The sequence below is a fragment of the Cyclopterus lumpus genome, chromosome 5, assembly GCF_009769545.1.
Source record: "Cyclopterus lumpus isolate fCycLum1 chromosome 5, fCycLum1.pri, whole genome shotgun sequence".
NCBI lineage: Eukaryota > Metazoa > Chordata > Actinopteri > Perciformes > Cyclopteridae > Cyclopterus > Cyclopterus lumpus.
In genome coordinates this window covers 14,102,403-14,125,382 of record NC_046970.1, presented here as the reverse complement: position 1 = coordinate 14,125,382, position 22,980 = coordinate 14,102,403, and the positions used below count along the sequence as shown (strand labels likewise).

The 22,980-nt window shown below is 40.9% G+C and overlaps 2 protein-coding genes across 4 annotated transcripts in view; both read right to left on the bottom strand.

Annotated features, from left to right (window-relative positions):
• The window catches only part of LOC117731518 (potassium voltage-gated channel subfamily B member 1-like), a 39,127-nt gene extending 24,817 nt beyond the window's left edge, over positions 1-14,310 (bottom strand). The window contains 4 exon segments of the mRNA XM_034533930.1: positions 12,243-12,560; positions 12,562-12,612; positions 12,614-12,913; positions 13,835-14,310. Coding sequence (XP_034389821.1) covers positions 12,243-12,560; positions 12,562-12,612; positions 12,614-12,799 — 555 coding nt within the window. The 5' untranslated portion in view covers positions 12,800-12,913; positions 13,835-14,310.
• Positions 14,311-15,048: 738 nt separating this feature from the next.
• Positions 15,049-22,734, bottom strand: LOC117730498 (prostacyclin synthase-like). 3 transcript variants are annotated; one of them, XM_034532229.1, is made up of 11 exons: positions 22,612-22,734; positions 21,991-22,343; positions 21,313-21,436; positions 20,347-20,522; positions 19,897-20,040; positions 19,242-19,369; positions 18,622-18,803; positions 16,419-16,572; positions 16,009-16,190; positions 15,468-15,619; positions 15,049-15,347 (listed from the first exon to the last, which is right to left on the bottom strand). In XM_034532229.1, exons 2-11 carry the CDS (start codon positions 22,056-22,058, stop codon positions 15,203-15,205), a joined length of 1,455 nt encoding a protein of 484 aa, XP_034388120.1. In that variant the 5' UTR covers positions 22,059-22,343; positions 22,612-22,734; the 3' UTR covers positions 15,049-15,202. The 3 variants fall into 3 exon arrangements, with proteins under 3 accessions (XP_034388120.1, XP_034388121.1, XP_034388122.1); XM_034532230.1 differs by having other exon boundaries at positions 21,991-22,229; XM_034532231.1 differs by lacking the exon at positions 21,991-22,343.
• Between the last annotated feature and the right edge of the window lie 246 nt (positions 22,735-22,980).

Sequence of the window (22,980 nt, the reverse complement as noted above, 5' to 3'; positions counted from 1 at the left end):
CAGGAGCTTGGTTCCAGAGCCCATGGTGTGCGTGGAGGTGAGCCCAACTATATCTAGCTGGTACCGCTCCACCTCTTGCACCAGCTCCGGCTCTTTCCCCGCTAGTGAGGTGACGTTCCACATCCCTAGAGCTAGTCTATTCCGCCGGTGATCGGCCCGCCCAGGTCTCCCGCCTGGCCCGCCGCCCGGTCTACATAGCACCCGACCCCGATAATTCTCCCTGCGGGTGGTGGGTCCACAGGGTGACTGCTGCTCCATGGTGTTTTTTCGGGCTGAGCCCGACCGGGCCCAATGGGCAAAAGCCTGGCCACCAGACGCTCGCCGACGAGCTCCCCTCCTGGGAGGGTGGCCCGGTTTTCCTTGTCCGGGCAAGGTAGCTTCAGTCCGTGGGCTGCTATTCATCAGGGTTTATTGAACCGCTCTTAGTCTGGGCTCTCCCCCGAGACCTGTTTGCCTTGGGAGACCCTACCAGGGGCTGATGCCCCGGACAACATAACTCATCATAACTCAAAGCTCAGCAGAAACAAAAATGGGAAAGCATTCAAGCACTTTGCTGTTCCAACCAAAGCCTGTCAACATGACAACCTTCACATCTGGCGCTGTAACTGGTGTCAACAGACTCCAAAGTGAAAAAAGAGTCTGGACATTAAAAACAACAACATCAACAGTATGGATGGTTTGTGTATAGCTTGAGTAGAAGTATTGGATTTATTATTTGTGTTATTATTATTATTGTATTTTTACTATTATCTATTGTCTCTGTGCATTTAGATCAATAGTTTTCAAAGTCTGACACTGTGGGCCTCATTGCGATAACTAATGTAAGTAACTAATGTCATTTCTTTTCACTTCCATTCACTGACGCTCCCCTGAAAATGTTTGGAGCCCACAAAACTCTATAAACAAATAGATTTGTAGAGTTATTTCTATCTTTAGAATAACTTGGACTTGAATAATGAGGAGGGAGTACAATAGGAGAGAACAATAACAGGGAGATGAGGTGATAAGAGAAAACTCTCAGCGCCGTGACTTCAGAGCTACCGCTGAAAATAACAACAGATACCATAAAATCATAGTGACTGTACTGCTGCATCTCCTCTAGTCCCAGTGCACTCCCTGAGAGACAGCGCTGGAGGTTAGCACGAGTGACTGCATTCTGGCCTCATACAGAGCTATCAGCAGGCAGTGGTCTCTAGGAAGTCACATGTCTGAATCCCTCTCTAATGGCTGTTCAGGGTGTGCCCACACCCAACCCAGCTTGCCTTACATCTTAAGGTGTTTCCCATCGATTTCCCCCCGTAGCCATGGACAGGGTGCACAGAGATCTCTTCACTAAGAGCAAAGCAAAGTGCAGCTAACTGCCTCTATGTCTGTCTTCGGCTCACTGAGGAATTTCCATGCAATTAGTTAAAATAGCCAAGGCACAAGAAATAAGTGTCAGTTTTGATAGCTCAGTATCCTGTTCTAGACCAAAGCTTCAGCGGGTGTAGAAGTGCTGCAAGGCTTTTAGGAGACACAAACTCAAATTCCCAGAGTGCAAGTGTCAAAAGTCTTTTGAGTGAAATATGTACTGAAATTTTATAAGAACTTGCTCCTTTTCTGTTTGTCAGTTACCATTAGGGTCAGTCAACTTACCAACTACTATAGAAATTTGGAGTTTATTTCACATGGATGGTTTATTTTTTTATGGATTTTGAAACGCAGTAATTTTCTGTTTTCAATATCTCAAAGCACCCTCCATCCAACGCCAGGAATGGATTATCAATCCAATTTAGTTTGTTAGTGTTTTTTTTTGTCTATGTTGTGTCTTTTTGACATGTTGAATCTCTTTGTTTTACTGAGTGTTAGCCTACACATTATTAATTAAATGTAAATACAATCCTAAATTAAACAAATTAAATCTAATTTAATTTTCTCATCTTTTTCTAAGCTCTGAGATGTTGCTTATACCCACAATGTTAAATGAGTTATAATATAATTCTAACTGATTCATACTGACGCCACAAAAAAAGGTAATTTGATCTACATTCCCAATGCATCGACCGTTTGAGAGATGTGAGGTAAAATACCAGGTATATTTCCTGGAATAATCTGGTAATCAGTTATTCAAATTTTGTAATACAAATCTTAAAACAAATATTAAGACCATAAACTGTGCATATATGATATTATATTGCAGATACCACATTTGAAACGGACTTCACACATGTCTAAAGCACCCGAAACCTGGTTTGAAATCTTTTCTATAACACAGAATATTTGTGACTAAATAAGTAACAGTCAAAAGTTAAAGTTTAAAATATTTTAGCAGATTTGGATGATATTGGTAAATTGACTAACCACGTCGAAACTGTCATCACAATTATCAATGTAGCTAAATACTGAGAGGTGCATCTCCTTTACTAAACTGAAAAAAGCCCTTTTTAAAACCAGTGTGAAGAGCACAAACAAACCGAACAGGCAGAATCTCTTGTGGAAGTACTCAAACTGCTCTGGCTCGTGCAGAACATGTTTGTGTTCATGTACAAGTCTTCATACCGTAGTAGCTGATTGGGAAAACCTTAGAGCTGCTGGCCTTTAAATACAACCATTTCAGATGCCAAACTCCTGGGAGTGTGATTTATAGGGCGAGTGTGATCCCTCCAAGACTGAACTGCCCCTCAGGAGAATAAACAGCAGAGGCATGCTTAGACATGCTGTATTACATAGACTGGTACACTCACAACCCACTTACCCTTTCCTCCCACTCGGCCCACGCTAAAAATGACAACATGGGCATTCAGCACATACTGTTCTGTATCAACAAGCGCTTATCTTTTTTTTATTAAATGATTACCTGCACATTTTCCCTGAGTTTCCAGGAGTCCATATTGTTATGATGAATAATTTAGTGGGCATTTCCATGTGGAAATGCAGACTCAAGTGGGTCTAAATCCAAGTGGCCTGCGAGTAACTGTCAGACCGGCCCACTCAATGCATCGCACGTATCGACCAGTCAGTTAGCCTATTTGAAAAATACCCATACACTTAACATTATTTTTTACATTACATTACATTACATTACATTACATTACATGTCATTTAGCTGACGCTTTTATCCAAAGCGACTTACAATAAGTGCATTAAACCATGAGTCCAAACTCAGAACAACAAGAATCAAGCAAGTACAATTTCTTCAATAACGTTAACTACAGAGTACTATCAGTAAGTGCCATTTAGTGCTACTAAAGTGGCTAAACAACAAAGTGCTAGTCGGTAAGGGACATTTAAGTGCTACTACGGCTCTACCTTCCCTATTCAAGGTATAGTCGAAAAAGATGTGTTTTAGTTTGCGACGGAAAGATGTAGAGACGTTCTGCTGTCCTGATGTCAATGGGGAGCTCGTTCCACCAATGAGGAGCCAGCACAGCAAACAGTCCGTGATTTTGTTAAGTGTTTAGCTCGAAGTGAAGGAGCTACAAGCCGATTGGCGGAAGCCAAGCAAAGTGAACGGGCTGGGGTGAACGGTTTGACCATGTCCTGGATGTAGACCGGAACCCGATCTGTTCGCAAGCACGGTACGCAAGTACCGATGTTTTGAAGCGGATGCGGGCGGCCAACGGTGTGGGGTAAATTTCGGATTATTTTGGATGATTACAAAGAAATTATATCATATATGTTTGTTTTTTTATAACATTTCAATTAAATTCAGTTTATTTTGTTTTTTTATAACATTTCAATTCAATTCAGTTTAGTTTTGTATAGCCCAATATCACAAATTACAAATTTGCCTCAGAGGGCTTTACAATCTGTACACATACAACATCCCTGTCCGCAGGACCTCACATCGGATCAGGAAAAACTCCCCAAAAATAACCTTTGACAGGGAAAAAAGGGAAAGAAACCTTCAGGAGAGCAACAGAGGAGGATCCCTCTCCCGGATGGACAGATGCAATAGATGTCATGTGGATCCACAAATTTGCCTGGATGGACATATGGAATAAAATGATACTGGCTATTGTAACACTCCAAGGTAGGTATAGTTTGCTAGATGAATATGCTTAACTCTGGCTAGCATCAAATGGATATACATACAACTACAGAGCCTTAAGGAATTAATGTCAGCAGAGAAGATCACACAATAAAGAAACTGGAATCAGAGGGTATGAACTATATTGGAGAAATGAACAGAACAGAACATATGATGGGAAGTGAACATCAGTGGGATCAGTAGCATGCTGGGTGTGTGATTGTGTGTGTATGTGTGTGTGTGTGTGTGTGTGTGTGTGTGTGTGTGTGTGTGTGTGTGTGTGTAGGGGTGTTGAAGGTGCATAACAAAACAATAAGTTAAGTAACAGAACCTAAACTAACTCTGCCGGCCCAGCTGTATTATAGTCACATAATAATAAAAACAATATCGTATATATCATGTGTTATTATTACCTCACTACATGAATTGTTTTTGCAGAAGCTCACTCTTTTCTGCAATACCGTCTATGATTTTCTCACTGTCCAGCATCTGCAAAACATCTGTCTGAGTATCCATCACATAAAAGCCTCTAGGTGCTGTTGAGAAAGTGAGCTCCTGAGCCTGTTTTTGATATCATTTCAGCGTTGAAGAGCTTCGCTCACATGCTACCTGTGTGACAGAGAGGATTAGAAGCGGGAACCTGTATGCAATGATCTGGTATGCATGTGTCAAGAGGTTGTACTGCTTCAGAACTCGGTAGCAACAGATTGGACAGTCCTTGCAAGATGAGCACGTCGTGCTGGACTTTTTGAGCTTGCTTTGTAACTCGGCCTCTGTTCCTCTGTCATCAAATGGCAGCAAACACTTGATCAATTCTCGGAGTGCTGCCTCTGGGAAACTATTGCCGTAAGATGTTTTTCGGGTCCAGAAGTGCCAGATCAGCATACAAAGTGCCATATTTGAGGAAAAGCTGGTGCATGCTTCCTGCGACTGTGTCCATGATTCTCTTCAGGCATGGATTTCTTTCTTCTTCCCCGTTTCTGTGGCAGAGTGGTCTCCACCTCCAGCTCAGTCTCCACACTCTGCTCCTGTAGTTGATGGTTGGCCCACTGGACGAATTTGTCGGCTGCTGTCCTGACACTGGAAATCTCTGGTCATATCCTTCAGTTCTGCTTCTGCAGCCGCAACCATCTGATGAGCTGTCAGGATGTCCATCCACTTGTCTGAAGGTATTTAGAGACTGGTGACGTGACCTGGAAAATTTGCACTAAGATCTGAGGTGTAAGTATCATCTCATACTTCAGAAGCTGACCGATGTATCCCCGTGCATTGACTCGTGCCGTGGCATTGATGGTCTCTCCATCTTGAATGTGCTGACAGGGTGTGGAGTACATCAACATACAGAGCCCTGTCTGGCTTTCCAAAAGAGCCAAACACCTTTGTCACAGCTGCATCTTTGGACCACCGGCGCATTTCTCTTATCGAGGTGAGATGTCTGCGTCTTGGATCTTTGCTCTCCTTCTCCCAGATATTAATCCTCTGGTAGGACTCTCTGAAGAAGACAGTGATGTTGTTCAATCAGGAACAAAAGAGAGCAGCTTGCCAGTTTACACTGTGCTGTGTCTGACAGCACAAGGTTTAGGATATGTAAATAGAACCACACATGGATTTGAGTCGGGCACTTTTCGGAGAGCAGTGCAGAAAAGCCTTTATATTGGCCTTGCATATTGTAGGCCCCATCAGTAGACTTTCCAATACACCGCTTTACATCCAGATCCATGGTCTCCAGCACGTCATTCACAAGTTGGGCAAAGTACTGCCCGGTGAATGACTCACATCTTATCACAGTAACTAGTCACTCACATACCGTATGACAACAGAGCACTGATCGTGGGCTGTGATGTCCTCTGTGGTGTTGATCTGGACCGAGTACATTCCAGGATTCCCGGACTTCAGCAGTCATGGTATTTTTCATTAAGCGTTGAATGGTGGTGATGAATGTAGCGATGGTCGTTTTTGGATAGGAGAGTGACAAGGGCAGCCTCTACCTTCCTCTTGAACCAGACTGCTGTATCTGCTTGCTCTTTTAGATGCAGAGAATGACGTGTTCCTTGAGACAGATGTTCATACTTTCTCAGTAAAACTATCATTTCCAAAAAGTTACCAGGGTCAATGGTGTCGTCATCAAGTGTGTATGCTGCCTCTCCCTGCTTGCCTCTGTAGCTCAAACCTCTTTGCCGATGAGCTTCATCACATCTATAATGCGCTCCAACACTTGTCACCTCCTGCGTACTTGCTCTCTATGGAGCGACATCTGAGGTCCCATGAGAAGGTCCCTGGATCGTGCTTCTTGAGAATCTGAGGAAATATGCCTCAGCGAACCTCTGTGCAGGTGCTCTTCTCATGCTCTTCAACTCTCTGGTGTACGTGTGTGAGATTGGACATGCCAGTGATGAAAGAGCTGCTTTCTCTGGGATTAGCAAAAGCCAGACAAAGGGAACAGAAGAGGGGCTTGTTTGTCTTGACTTGTATGATAGCCATTTTCATTTGTGCATCTTTGCAAAAAAAAGGCTCTCTGCACTACAGCCTTCTGCTGAGGCTGAAACCGGAAGAAGAGGTCTAATGTGTCTGACTGCGGCATGGTGAAATATCAAAATCTTGCCTTCACTTTCTGTGTCATCATGCCCTTGACTATCCCTGCCATCTTGGCCTTGACTTTCACTGTCATCCTGGCTGCTGTCCCTGTCGCTGTCATCTTCAGTTTATATTGGTAAATAGGTTTATTATGTTAGTATGTTAAACCATTGACACAACACTATCAGCAAACTATGGTAGTATTTAGTATTAGTACCCCTGTGTGAAAAAAGTACACTTAAGTACATTACATTTAGTATACTTTTTTGTACTTAACTTTCCACATTTGGTTAGTACACTCAAAGTGTATTAGATAAGTATACTTTAAATACATGTGCTAAATTGAAATACACTATTTTTGTACTTATATTAAAGAGTAACTTACGGTGTAGCGTAAGTTGTACTTTAATATATTAAGTGTACTATTTTATACTAAAATGACACACACTGAAGTTGTAATTAAGTACATGTAAGTATACTTTTCTGTACTAATTACTGTATGGTCCTGGATCTTGGCTCTGGGGCCCCTGACTGCTGCTTCCAGCAGCGGAATCATCAATCTAGATAACGTATTAACATTGTTTATAATGTGTAACACAGTAATTTTAGCATAACAAGCTAGCTGGTTAATCTTTACAACTACCACTATGGATAGCTTGCTCATCGATTGTAAGCAAGTGACTACGTGTTAAATTATAATGTTAAATTATAATCTCGATGATGACAACAGCGCCAGCTTGCTTATTTGACCAGATCATAACAGTCTCAATTTTTGACATTTATCTAGCTAACGTTAGCTAGGCTAGCTTGTAGGGAAGGTTACCTCATCTGTGAAAAGCAAGCCTAACATTGGCCAAGTCAACGCCGCATCTTACCTTCATATCACTGTCACCAGTTGTTGGTTTCCCAAATAGTCAGAGATTTGTAAATATTTTGATGCACCTTCTCCAGATATCTCTGCTTTTTCTCCCTGAGCTTTTCAGGTCTACCTTTAGAAGATTTACATTTTGGTGCCGGTGCCATGCTGCCGGCACCTACGAGCAAGTGACACAAGTGTTGAGTTGGCTAGAGTGATTGAAATTGAATAACACCTAAAACAAAGTTAGACTGACGGAAGAGATTAGATAAGTAAAGAAGATGGAAACTATGAGTGTGAATACAGATCGCGAGGAGTAGTATAAATGTCAGTCAATGATTATTGACTAGAGGTATTAGAGTAAATTTAACGTGTTCTGTGAAGCATATATAGCCGGGGCCGGTTATGTCAGAGGGAGGGCCGGTTGGTGATGGAGGTGGGCCGGTATTGGACCAGCCCAACCTCGTCGGCCTCCCCTATCCCCTATCCCCTGTCTAAAACTATTCAGTAACACCTTAACAAACTCAAGCAGAAAGACAGACTATCAAATGCTTCACACATGGTGTCCTTCACTGCTACTTTGACATGACAATCTGGTCGTCCAAGAGAGTGCTGGTGCCTATGTGTGTTTTTGGGGAGGTTATAACTGCCAAAGGTTGAGGAGGAGGTGACATCTGCAGCGATAGATATTCTGGATCACACCTTCTCTCTCCGGCAGTAAATTAAGCATTAGTAATGTGCAATTAAAATGTCCTCTCGGCACTGAAAAATAAACGAGGCGGAATATGTGTTTGGGAACAAGCCAATTCACCGAAGCAACTCATCAATTACTTCCTTTTCTTTTGTTCAAAGGTTTTCTGGGCCCCTTAACTGTGCTATTGTGTTTAGCTGGTAGGAGTTAATGCGAGAACATTTTCAGAGGTGAGCCAAAAAAGTTAAATAAGTAAAATGTAAAAGAAAGGTAAAATAATACGGATGTATCTTCTTATGTCTGATAACAGGCCAATCCTCATCATTATGTCTCTCACATTAATTATAATCTCTCCACATCACTGTAGACCATAATTACTTTAACTCCATCAAATCAATTAAGGATATGACGGTCAATTGTTTAATACTTTTACTATTTTCTTTCTACCCAGCCACTCACCTAGGTTTTTGTAAGTTAAAGTTACGTTTCATAACTGTTTATGTTTTATTTAGCAAGAAAAAATAAAAGTTATAATTCTTATTATAAATAGTTATAACAGTTATAGTTATTATTATAGACAATTATGTTCTTAAATTACACTGGCAATAATAGAGGTACCAGTGTATACTCTTGAGGAACCCCACATTCAATTTTAAGGGGATTATTTTTGGAACAGCAACGATACCCGAGTTATTAGATGAAATAAAGCATATTTTTATCTAAATCAACAGACTTTCTAAATAAAAAAGATGCCCATCGATATCAAAAGCTTCAAGTGAGTTAGACAAGGTAAGGCTAAGAAGATTAAAAATGAGGCTGAACCAACACAAAATGACAATAAATAGCTCTATCTACATTCTTTGTCTTGGAGATATGAGTTGCATTCTCAAACAGAGTAACCTCAGAAACCGCTGTAAACCCTGATATTTAGATGGCTTTTCTCCATCAACCTTGACCAATTGACCTTCAACCATTTCTACTTCTTAACCTTCTACCTGTTTCTTAGACTCCATCCCGACAAGGCTGCTTAGAAATACTTTCCCTTTAGCTCCTACTATCAATCTGTCTTTACTAACAGGCCATGTACCACAGTCTTTCAAAGTATTACCTTTAATTAGCACCTCTCCAATGAGGGCGAAATCTGACCTACAGCTAGGTCTATGTTGAAAAAAACGCATTTGCGGATCTAGCCACGGCAGGGGAAGTCGCATAAATCCGTACACACATGTGAAGAATCCACAAATGCAATGCGATTGACAAATAAATAAACACAGACACGTCGTTCTGCGTGCATTTGTGAGTCTAATTTATTTGTAATCCTTCTGTGTGCATTTGTAAATCAAACATATTTGTAAATTGTTCTGTGCGCATTTGTAAATCTTTGTGTTTGCATTTGTAAATCTCTCTGTGTGCATTTGTAAATCGAAACATATTTATAATTGTTCTGTGCGCATTTGTAAATCTTGTGTTTGCATTTGTAAGTCTCTCTGTGTGCATTTGCAATTATTGAGACTGATCTGACTCTATAAGACGAAACCAACCAGTTCGATAAACTTGTAAGCATATCTTAAAGACATTAAAACCTGGATGACCTGCAACTTCCTGATGTTAAACTCAAAACAAAACTGAAGTTATTTTACTTGGCCCAGAACACCTCAGAGATCAATTATCTAATTATATAGTTTATCTTGATGACATTGCCCTGGCATCCAGCACCACCGTAAATATGAATTGTCTTTGATCAGGATTTTATCCTTTACCTCCCAAGTAAAACAAATCTCAAGAGACTGCCTTTTTTTCACCTACGTATTATTTAAAAAATCTGACATATCCTGTCTCAAAGCAATTCAGAAAAACTTGAACGTTGACGCATTTGTTACTTCTAGACCTAGACTACTGCAATAACTTATTATCAGGCTGCTCTAATAAGTCTCTTAAATCTCTCCAGTTGATCCAGAATGCTGCAACTCGTGTACTAACAAAATCTAAGAAAAGAGATCTCATTACTACTGTATTAGCACTGGCTCTCTGTAAAATCAAGAATCAAATTTAAAATCCTTCTCCTCACATACAAAGCCTTAATTGGTGATGCACCATCACTTATAGTACAATATTACGCAATAGAGAGCTGCGCTCACTAGATGCGGGGCTACTCGTGGTTTCTAGAGTCCTTCAAAAATAGGATGGGAGCCAGAGCCTTCAGTTATCAAGCTCCTCTTTTATGGAACCAGCTTCCAATTTCAGCCCGGGAGGCAGACACAGTCACCACATTTAAGAGTATACTTAAGACTTTCCTCTTTGATAGTGCTTATAGTTAAGGGCTGAATCAGGTTTGCTCTGGTCCAGCCCCGATATGCTGCTATAGGCCTAGATTGCTCTCTCCTCTTTTCTATCTTCTTCTGTATGAATTAATGTCCCATCAATGCACATTACTAACTCTACTTCTTCACCAGAGTCTTTGTGCTTTCTCGCCTCACAGGTTTCCATGGATCGTGGTTGTGTCTGTATCCTGGTCCTGCCTCCTGCCTCCTGCCTCTTGCCTCCTTGCCTCCTGCTAATTTTGCTCCTTTTCCGGATTCTTTGTGCTTTCTCACCTCAAGGTTTTATCTGGACCCTGGTTCCTGTCCAACACCTACTGCTATTATCATTAGTATTATTGGTTGCACTGCTATTAGTATTGCCAATACCATTACTTGCTTTTATTATCATTATTACATCCACTGTTGCTGCTATTTTTGGAAGTTGTAACATTTATGATGGCTACTAATCATTATATTAATAATTTGTTGTAACTCTGCTACATTTTTGATTCTGTACACATGCCATCTGTTGTACTTCTGTCCCTCCAGTTAGAGGGATCCTCCTCTGTTGCTCTCCCAAAGGTTTTTTTTTTGGGGGGGGGAGCTTTTCCTGATCAGATGTGAGGTCCCGGGACAGATGATGTCTGTTGTATTTGTGTCCAGATTGTAAAGCCCTCTGAGGCAAATTTGTAATGTGTGATTTTGGTCTGTACAAATCAATTCAATTCAATTCAATTGAAAACTGATAAACCAACTCTGTGGTAAATGTAGAGTTACTGAAAAAGGCAACAGCACTAAATGTATTCTCCAATATGCAGAGGACAATGTGGCAAATTCCCCAAAGAGTTGTATTGGTGAAATTTAATCGGATAGTTATTTAACATTTGTGGTTGAATATTGACCCAGTCACATCTTTCAGTCAGTTCACTTAAAAGGCACAACATCATTGATCGAGCAAAAGTGAAGTACTCTTCTGGAGTGTGAACTATGAGCCTGTTAATGAGCTGGATGATTCAATACTGGACTGTAAATAAGGCAGGGATGGCTAATGTAGCTAAAAGGGGGTGACTGTGCAAGGTGGTCTAAAAATATATATTCTTATCAGGAGAGTCTCTTTAAGTCATGTTATGGATTAAACTCTAACACTAAGTGTCATTATTGTTATCCCCTCTGTGCTGACATTGAAAAACAAACATTAAATAATTACACCAGGAGAACAGCGTGCAGGCAATACATGTCTCAGGAACAGCTATCTGACTGAAACCAGTAAAGGGAGCCAATGAATGCTGTCATGTGTTCACCAACAAAAAAGGCTTTGAATTATCTTGCCGGTAAAAACAGCACATTTTCTTCTCAGGATAATACACCTAGTTAAGATTATTGAATTAAGTGGAGTAACAGTTCCAAAGTTATACTATTCATACACACTGATGAATAGGCAAAGGTTTGCTGACAACTTTGATGTTTACCTCATGAGTACAAAAACATCTATTTCTTATTCTCCCCTCTCTCTTGAACTCCAGCTGCTCAAAGTGACAGATTAAAAGCAATGGATCGTATTTAAAGAGTCAGACATCAGATCAAAACAGTCTAACAGAGCCTGGATGTTGAACTTAATTTCTTATGTTCCCCCTTTTCTTGTTTTGTCTGACAATTTTTCTAAATGTCCACCCTTTTCATTAGGACCAAACTACTCAGCAACCTTCCCTCCACTGCTTGAAGGATGAATATTTATTAAAAACGTAATTAATATAGACCTGTTGGTTGTATATCAATGCTATTCTCACTCATGGTGGCTGTGTAGGACATTACCTTAGCAGCAAATGATGAGCTTGGTTTCTCCAAGAGGTCCCAGAGCTTCTTCCTCTTCTCGGAACAACATGTGGTTGTAAACTCCTCTCCGACCCTCTCTCTCATATTCTCAGCCTCTCTCTTCAGCTCCTCGTTCATTTGCTCCTTTTTCTGGTGGTACCTGGCCTGGCAGCAGGACTCCAGGTAGATCTCGTCGATGCCCCAGAAGTCCAGCTCTTGACTAAACGAGAGGGCGCACATTTCCTCCATCATGTGCAACTTTCCAGTGCGGTAGAAGTTCAGAATGGAGGTGAAAGCGCCGGGGTGTCTGTCGAAAAAAGTACTCGCTGTCATCCAAGCTGTAGTCATCACATATCTCCAAGATAGAGTCCGTGGGTGTTGCAGTCCCTCAGTTTGCCCAGTCTTGTGCGGGGCAGCCTGTCCAGCGTCCTCCACAGGACTTCGTGGAGAAGGCCCCCCACGTTGAGTCTCACTCGGCAGGTGTGCGTCTTGCTGCCGGTTCTGTCCATGGTATCCGTTGGCAGCGAGGTGGCCGACTGAGACTCCGTTTTGATCATCTTCACTCAAGTCACTCAGTCACTTGAAAAGACTAGAAGATCAAATTGGGCAGATTAAGAAGACATGGTCCGGTAGATGACCGCATCAGGGTCCCGCCTTGTTTATTGTTGTGGCTGTAATTACATTTAAAAAAAATACATTATTGAAAACACTGTTGAACAGCCAGTGCCGGTGTCATACAGTAGGAATGTCAGGTGGTTTATCCACTCATCAGAGAACCAAATAGATATTCTAATCAGCTTTGAGAGGCACAGCCGCTTTTCTTGCTGACATGGGTGGCGGTGGGGGCGGGGGGAAGGGGTTGAGAGCCAGCCAATGATACACTGGACTCTACTTGTGAGCGCTGTCCGGTGCTGAAACGCCTGTCTGTCACTCTGCAGACTGCTGTCTGTCGCTGTCCGCGGACTATGGTGCTGAGACGTCTCAGCTCGTTATGGTACAGGGATCCATCCCGATTCAATTGCAGCGTAGTAGAGAACTACTCATGTAAATGTGTTGTTATTATTACAATTCTACATATTAATATGGACTGATACTAATTACCAACTATGATTTACAGCCCATAACACATTATAGCAACCGATCAGATCAGTCTGTAGTCTAGTTTCAATGAACAAACAATTATAGCAGTTCCTAAAGTTAGATGGGCAAAAATGCCATAACTATTGGCGCGTATCTGAGTCATGCAAAACAACTGCATTTTCGGAAAATATATGAATATTCCTTACGAGCTGAAAGTCAAAGTACATATTGTACAGCAACGCCAAATGGAGACAGTACATACACTATCAAAGTGAATCCAAGTTTCATTTCATACGTGCCTCCCGTTTATTCCGATCATCTTATGGCCGGCATCAGCAGTATTTCAAGTGTAAACGCGAAAAACGTGCTATGTCCGTGCAGGTGTCGGGTGCTCAGCTGGGAGTTGGTGGAGGCATCATGAGCTACGTGGCGACATGTTGGAAAATATACCACCGTGTCCAGTCCGCCCTGCCCATTAAACTATTGAGAGTAGCCGGGAATACTCTCGGTACCTCTCCTTTTCCTGCTCACAGTGTGAGTGAAAGCTGGCCCGCGCCTGGTACTGTGAACGGGGTCCTGCAGGGGGCTGATTTCACTCATGCTCCTCCAGCGGCTGCAGCCTGTGCGAGTTTAACCCTTGCAGAGCCGGTGAGCCACAGCTCAGTGCATCTACATGGTGTCTCTGCGTTGTGGAGCCATATTATGGGACAGCAATCAATATTAGGAACTCTCCTTTGGCCAGAACCTTTTCAAAATAATTTAAAGAAGGTACTATATATCCATAACAATTACTGCAAAACTGTAATCATATGAAAATGATTGTAGACATTTTAAATATGTATTATTTAACATTATAATATGGCTTATTATAACATATCAGTTTTTTTACAGGGGCAATGGACAATAAACATTTCCCTTTTTAAAACAAGGCACAAAGTAAAGTTGGATTAATTAAGTAGTACAAAGAAGAGTAGCCAATAAAAGAGTACCAAATACACTACTAAGGTAGTCAAACGTATACCCCCCCCCCCCCCCCCCCCCCCCCCCCCAAATAAGGCCACTAAACCTACCTTATGGGCCACACATTCAGCCTACTATTAGAGACAGACCTACTGTAGTGTAGTGACAGACCAACTGGCACACAGTCAGGCTCAATAGGAAACGTAATCATTGATCCACACAAAAGGGCTCAAAGCAATTAAACTGAAGCTGCATTTCATGGGGCTGATTTTGTCTATGATTGTGCCCCAACTCTTTACATATTGTTAATTCTTAAACATAATGTAACTCAAGAAAAAGAGCATATTCTTTGTTGTTCCTCTGCAAACTTGCACGGTACCTTACAGTCTGTGGTCCAATGTAGATACTGCTTCTTCTAGTAAGTGATCAGTTACTTTTCCAAACAACATAAATCTAAACTTTCCACTCAGCTTCAGTGTGCAAACAGCAGGCATGTGTCAGTGTGACAGATGTTGCAGCTCTGTTTACAGTACAGGGCAGTCCCTAATTATACCCTTATGCTCTGTATTTAATATACAAACCCATCCTCCAAAGCTGAACTACTTACAGCTCCTAAAACCGCCACCTTGTGAAGACAAATGGCATTGTCTTATTATTAGTTTGACAAACCATAATAATGTGGGGTGCAGCACAAACGTTTATATGACAGTAATGCATTCAACAATCATTTTACCAAAAAACTCTTAAGAAATTTGACAACACAATATTGTATTATTTACATTTATTGATAAATAACAAAATAATGATATACTATCATATAAATAGAGAATAAAAAAGTAAAAAGGGCATATTGACACTATAAACAAAATGCATGTGTTGAAGTGCATAACTGACATGTGTATTTGCTTGTTTTTAAACACCTAGTTTATAGGTTTGTATCTGACAAGCAAGTCCCCCTCCGGTTGTAGTATCCCAAATCCATAACGACTGGCGATTACCTCCGGCATCTGAGCAATTGGGTCACACAGCTCCAAATCATAGTTAGTCAACACCATGTAAACAAACCTGAAGAATAAACACAAACAAAACATAAAATTAGAAAATTCAAGCCGAAACCAGTGTCGGACATTTTGAGGCCTTAACCGATTGTAAAGTTACATGATGCACTCATTCTAGGACACTCACTGTCTAATTGTATTGATGGCAAACTGCTTTCCCAAACAGCCATTGGTCCCTGCGCCCCATGGCATGGTGTAATATTTCAGCAGTCTCCCTCCTTTGTAAAAATCTTTCTTCACTGATCCGTCTTGATTCAGGAACCGATCATACTTGTATTTCTGGAAAGGAAACATATTTAGGGATGCAAGCAATTAGAAAATACATATTTATTTATGAACATGTGCTTATTCAAACAGTTTAATGTCTGTTTGTTTGTCTATGTTCTTGTGGGCAAGAGTTTTTTAATGCAGCCTGCAATGTCCTTCCCACGCTGCGGGAGCTGTGTGTTTCTGTTCCCGTGCTCATCTACTCCCTCAATGGTCCACTGTGTTTGACCTCTCACTGGGTAACACAGGGCCAGCTTTGTGTAGGCGTCAATTGCACCCTCCATAAACAACTACGCTAATTACATTTAAGTCTGCCTTCAACGAGTCCCGAAGACAATTACTACTATACTCCTGCTGGCAGCCCAGGGAGTTTTTCATTTTAACAAGACAGGACAACAAACCTGTGGCTCGTGGTGAATTTCAGGGTCCATTTGAGGGCTGTTGAAGGGGAACAAACACACTCTGTCTCCTTTCCGTAGCAGGTACTCTTGGCCATCAGCCATGTGAAGGGTCTTTTCCTGCACCACTTCTCTGGTAATGAAAGGGGCAGCAGTGAGTCTAAGTGTCTCTTCCAAGACGCTATCTGGGGAGGGGTAGAAAGAATAGTTGTTATTAACAGCAGCTTTTGCCCTCATTTGCAATATTTCTATACTTTTTTGCAGTATATATGTACGTAATGTGTATTTTTCAAGATTTCTTGAAATGTGAAACTAGACTTTAGTTTCAACCTCCTCTTACTGACAATAAGACCAACCTACAGTACCACCAATACATGTTTCTCATTTTACAAAAGCTGGGATCAAGCCCTCACTAAACACAGGTGTGTCCTTAAGTCTGTCCGGTGATGAGGTATCTGAGGTTTCCATCATTGAGATCCCGCTGAACTCCCTTTTCACCGCTGTCAGAGCTTCAGGGTTTGTCAATAAGTAGCCCAAGAGCCAGAACGCAGCAGGACCAACATTACCCTGAAAACAAACAGAGACTCACGTGAAGACAATGATAAGGTTGTCTCTCTCTCACTCTGGCGTTGCATAGTGACGGCCCAGGTGGTTATTTGTTCAAAGTAAATAAGAACATCAGAAGGCAGCCATCGTACTCACATCTATCTCTTGTTAGAGTTGCAATAAAGTACACATTAAATAAAAGTTTACTGAAATTAAATAAAAAGGTCTAATGAATCTTAAGTGCTGGCGAGATTTAAAAAAAAGAAAAAAGAACAGCTTCTTTTTATGTATCTGGGATGAGAGGAGCCACACTCTGGATAGTCTCACGACTGGCAAAGCTCAGCATGGTAATGGTTTACTTAAGGAAAGCCATTGGAAAGCTGAGGTCTTCTGCCATCTGTCTGTGTCCAAAAGAAGGACAAGCTATGAAGCTATTTAGTTTAACAGCCAACTGAGGTTTGCCATGAGTAACCACATGAAATAGTATACACTGTAGAAACTTAACACAGTGGATCTATTACCATGTAATTGCCTATTAAGTCACTGCAAATGCACCACACAGTGTAAGTAATGCTTACTTTAAAATACTTGATAATAGAACTTAGTTTCACAAGAACAAGACATTATCCAAACATTTGGCAGATGTATCATAGACCTGAGTGTGGGAGAGCTTCTAAATTGTTCACTGTTTGAACTTAATAATACTAAAATTGACTGTGATTACAATACTGTTATTCATTGCTACAAAAACTGTATGCCTTGAAAACACATGTTAAATGCTCCCACTAAAGTTTTAGGGAAATATAAACAGTGACTCTGTGACAACAAAAAGTTATGACTCAAAACGCGTAATCAAATGGGGACAAGCGCAGAAAAAAGGATGAGTAAGCAGCCTGCAGTGTAAATAAAATGTTGAAGTAAACATCTGATTAATGCTTTTGATGCAATAAACCCCTCCAGCAGGCTGTAGGCAAGACTGTGTCAAGACCAGCTCATATCTATTTCAGGGGGAACATTGTGAACTGTGTGTACTGTAGTGACAGTGAAAACATATCATTTAAGTGGCCGTTTCTCTTTTTGTGACGCAAAAATAGTCATGACAAGATTCAGCCTTTTGAAGTCCATCACTATTAAAAAGTAGTCGAGAGACATTGTACTATAATACAATATTCTATCTTTGTTCCTGAAGCCTTTTCCTGGTTTTCCCAATCAAAGACAGAATAACTGCTGTGAGAGCAGAAGTGAACAGCACACTCGTGTGCTGAGTAAAAGTACTGCACAGTGGTGGGAAAAGTAGGCCGACTCAGACTTATTACTTAAAGGAACAGTGTGTAACATATAAGGATGTTTATTGGTATTATGATAATATTCATAACTATGTTTTAATTAGTTTATAATCCCCCAAAACTAAGAATCGTTATGTTTTCCATAGCTTAGAAAAAGCCATTTTATATCTTTGTAGGGAGCGGGTCACCCGTGTTCCACGGAGTCCGCCATCTTGTACCGCCATGTTTCTACGGCAGCCCAGAACGGACACTAACAAAACACTGGCTCCAGCGTTTAATGTTATCTGAAGGTAGTGATGCGTTCTGGAACACATAAACGAGCCCCGGTGCTAAATAATTAAAGATCGTAGTATTAATTAGCCCTGACGTTACTGCTGTTTTTTATCAGTACTTTTAAATGTTTTGATGTCATTTATTAACACGCTGCAGCACACACTTGCTTTGCATTTAGTCATTTAGTTTTAGTCTTTTAGTTTTAGTTAAAATCTCCATCTGAAAATTACCTAGTAACTGCAGCTGTCATGTAAAAGAGTAAAAAGTACAATATTTGAAATGACATGTAATGTAATGTAATATTTTTCGTCAGAAAAGTAGTGGAGTAGAAGTATAAAGTAGTAGAACATTGAAATAGTCACGTGACGTACCTCAAACTGTTCTACTTGAGTAAATCGACCTGGTCACTTCACGACGACACCATAGAGACACAGTTCATCTAAGTAGACAACTTTCCTAATCTATCGAGGTCAACTGAAATTCTTCCTTTGCACACACATAATTAACTCACCTGCGTGGCCCAAAGTTGCATCAGTACTGCTTTCTTCTGCATCTCTTCATTGACCCCCTCCTCCTGCAGGAGCCGCCTGTAGTCGTGAAGCCAAGGGCTCGACCCCGAGTGCTCAGTCAGACCTGCTGGAGCCAGAAGCTCCCACAGCCTCTGCCGAACACTCTGGGCTGTCCTCTTCTCCTCTGTCACACAGACAAATGTCACAAAGTAGGGGATCGAGTGAGTCACAGGCAAAATATAATCTGTTGAACGGAATGTGAACCAAAGCCCAGATACATAGATATCATTCTGCATAATAGGTGGGTGAGGAACATTATTTCAGACATGACGAGAAGGACTGAAGGAGGCGTGCATAATATTATAAATCTGGGTGGAACAAATGCAATTCTAAACAAGGATATAGCACACAAAGAAAGATGAGGCCTCTTGACTTGTAATGCTGATGATCCGAATCTACGCATGATATGCTGCAGGCCCAGACAGACATGTTTTGTCATTCAGTTCGTCACAGATAACTGCAGGCTGAATGACTAAAACTTCTGATTTGCTCATGAAGAATATAACTGGGCACATGAAGTTTTGAAGCATTTCCTTGTGAGAGTTGTTTTCAGCGTCAATACCTGGCTTTAGTGTGCCCCTCGCCATTTTGGTTAGGAGACCATCAAACTTCTTGTACTCTTCATAGACACTCGAGGGTTCTGTGCTGTTGTTGTTTTGTTCTCCTCCAAAGAGCGTCAGGTACCCCGCCCTGCAGAGAAAGAGATTTGTGTTGCCTTAATGGAAAATAACCAGTCCCCACAGTTTTTCCCATTTGAAAGCACTCAACCGATCCCCTTTCAACTGGTATTTTTCCACTGGCCCACACAAGGTGCAGCATCTCCTTACGGTGGATGTCACCATGTCACTGGAAACATTAGCCCCATATACTGTTTCACATTCCAGATATCTACTCTCTCCTTTGTTTGCTAGTAAAACTTCAAGACAGCTACATTTTGACTAACATCTGTACATTTTGACTAACATCTGCTCTGCAAAAAAGTTTCACCGGAAAGGACCTTTGTGTGTGAAAGAGTCAGGCTACATTTATCTTGCTGTGTTTACAAACAGAGGACTGACTGGTGTGTAAACTGTTTAGCTGAAAGCTTTTGACATGAATGCTTCTTTTAACGTAGTTCGGAGGGAGTGAGTGTGAGTGTGAGTGTGTGTGTGTGTGTGTGTGTGTGTGTGTGAGTGTGTGGAGCGGGGGTGGGGGTGGGGGGGGGGGGGCACTCGTACTTGAAGAGTAAGCTGTAAGAAAAGTTGAACAGTCCTTCCTCTTTCCAGTCTTTCTGGTTCTGAAGCATTTCAGCTGTCAGCGAGGCCTTCAGGTGTCTGCTCATGGTGCTATTCAGGGCAGCACAATTCACTCCCATGAAGTGCCTGCGGACACAAAACTTTAGAATTTAGATCTTTTGAACGTTAATATAAAAAAGATTTGTGTGTGGTTTTCTCTCCTTTCTTTGATATATGCCAGTGTTTCATTATAACAGGTGTCAGAGCAATAGCAAAACAAGAAGCCCTAAAAATAGGAAGGGTGTTTAAAAAGAATATGCACAGCCATACTGTGCACGGGACTCGAGTGGGAGGATCTCCACAAACAATTTTCGCTTCTACATTTATATGAAATGAAATTGAGAACATACACTACAAGCTTTCAGTTTGGAGTATAAAATAATAAGGGCATACTTCTTCATTATTGCTTTAGCTTTAACCGCCTGGTGACATGGGAGCCTGAGGTTGAAAATCCTCTCCATGAGCACCTGTGCATAGCGATTAAAGTCCAGGGAGTCGGAGTCTTTGATGACTGTGTCGTACGAGTGCGGATCCAGCAGCACCGTCACATAACGTCCAGCAACACGTACCTGTACATCCGTGCCAAAGTGAGAAATGAGTGAGATATAAACAGCTATAACTCTTTTTGCTGTTTTAGAAAATGCAGTTAACACAGTTATACTATATTGTACCACATGACTTTGTTTTAATTAATGTTATGTCTTATATCTTAATTATGTTGTTAGTTTATAAGCAAATCATATTCATCCCAGTTTATTTGATATCTGTTGAAATGCAATATTCTTTTTAAGGACCACATATCTTGGGATCACATTTCCTGGAAAAAAATTTGATAGTGCCACTCATATCAAACTTTGTATTTTTGTTTCAGGATAAGTCAATCCTAGTATATAATAATTTTTTTATGTTGTTGTATCCGTAACATGATCTTACGTGAATATCAACATATTCTTCAATCTTCAAAAAGTATCCTAAACTCTTAAACTCTTCCATATTCCAGAGTCAGATTATTATAATTCACCACACATTAATTCAATGTTCTCCTCTAAATTTAGCATTAAAACTGACTACAAAGCATTTGATAATAATAATGAAAATAATATATCATCAGATAATTCTACTCATGAAATTAATTATTGACTTTGAAAACAGTTGTTGACAAAACAATCTGACCTCAAAGTCCAATTAGTAGTTGATCTATCTATCACAGTATCTTCTTCATTGGTGGTAGTGTCCGGGAATTGTAATTTAAAACAGTTTCTGAGCAGTTTAAAGACTTTGAAGCTGAACTTTGCCATGCATATGAAGTCCTTAGTACTCATAAAAAAAGAACATTTAAGTATGTACAGGTCTACGCACTGTGAAAATGTCACCGTGTTTCAGCTTCATTCGGTTCAAGAACTTGAAAGCATCTTTTCCAAACTCAAGTGCATGGCCTAACCATGGGATAACTCCTTTATCTAGAGGAGGATCCCTCTTGGATCTAAGAAAAACAAAGAGGAAGAAAAAAGAAAAAAAAGAAAAGTTAAACTGATTGTGTATTTTCAAGTAGTTGCTACTTTTAAGATGCTCACCAGTTTGTTATCGGCAGTTTTAAAGGTGGGGACACAACTAACAACATAGTGATTCGATCTCATTGGACACATGTATATCCTTGGATAGAATAACATTAGTATGTGGTGCAGCATGTGTGTTGTATCATGAGATTATGTGTATAGAAGTAAAGGTCAACTTAACAATAAATTAGTTTAATTGCCTCAAAAGAAAACGAAAACCAGTAAAGCTTCACAAAAAAAACAAGTTTACACTCTCGTGGTTGAACCACATTCCTCTGACTGGCGATTGAACAACCTGTTAAACTAACTATCACCATGCTATTAGCGATACACTTGACAGCAGTTATTACAGGAACATAATTGACAAGAGCCCAGCAGATGCAGTGTCAAAAGGAGTTCCTTGTTGTGGCAAATAGTACAGTATTTACAACAGTATTTACAAGTACACAGGACAATACACGTGAATCAAACAGTCGCTCACCTCGATCTGTGTGTGAGAATAAAGTAAAAGAGGACAGCTTGCCCAAGCAGAAAAAGGGTCCAGATCATCTCGTGTGTTTATGTTCCTCGAGGCGCAGATTCAATAAAGTCCCTCCAGCGCTCACATGGCTTTTTATGAGCTCACATCTACGTCAGTGTGTTGCCTGCTCGTCAAACTAAGACCTCTGCTGTGAGTGGGTGTACTCTCTGACGTTATTCCCCGATGCCATGGCCCGGTGACTTTGATTGACACAAGGAAATTAATTAATATGAATTAAATTCCTCTTACGCAGGTTTTACGAGCTCACAGTAGACTATGTGTTCCTGTGCAAGACTATATACAGTATAGGTGACCTAGGAAAAGATATAAATAAATCAATATTAGCATATTCCTTTTAGTTTTCAGATGGGAGTGATCCACACTTAGATCTGCCTAACTTTGAAAAAATGTCGCGCTCTCACTATTCAATATGAATCCTAACTACAGCATATTAGTTTACAACATGGCTGTATTTCACTACTATCAAGACCCCAGAACCTTCTGTGGTCTTTTGTTTAATAATTTTACACCACTTTCTTTCTTTTGTAATAGTCAATAGAACTGTTTAGAATCGTACTATACCTCTCCGTTTGAGAATAGTTGTGCGTTGCGAATCCTCGTGTCAGTTTATTCGCCAGTCAAGTTGTGTTCATTTGTGTCTTTCGCAAGCAGTTGCGAAAAGGGGGCGTGGCTTATCTCCGTGGCTTGTCTCGGTAAAAACGCGCTACCAGAGCAGCAGCAGCAGCCCAACGGGCTGAGCATCTCAACGCTGATTGGCTGGCGAGTTGCGAAAGTCGTTGGAAGTTGAAATATTTCAACTCTGGCGACATTTCGGAACGCGCGAAACTTTCGTTGCGATAGACGCGTTTCGCAACCAAACTGTGCGTTGAAAATTCGCAACGCGTTTGGTGTGAACGCCCCTTTAGGCACAAGTTTACCGAAAGGTTAAAG

Bases quoted from the DNA above. Each gene is read 5' to 3' on its own strand.
- LOC117730498 (XM_034532229.1), bottom strand. From the start codon at position 22,058: ATGATCTGGACCCTTTTTCTGCTTGGGCAAGCTGTCCTCTTTTACTTT. The intron at 21,437-21,990 runs GTGAGCGACTGT...TGTTTTTCTTAG, and splicing joins ATTCTCACACACAGATCGAG to ATCCAAGAGGGATCCTCCTC. The intron at 15,348-15,467 runs GTGAGTGTCCTA...TTTATTCTTCAG, and splicing joins GCCATCAATACAATTAGACA to GTTTGTTTACATGGTGTTGA.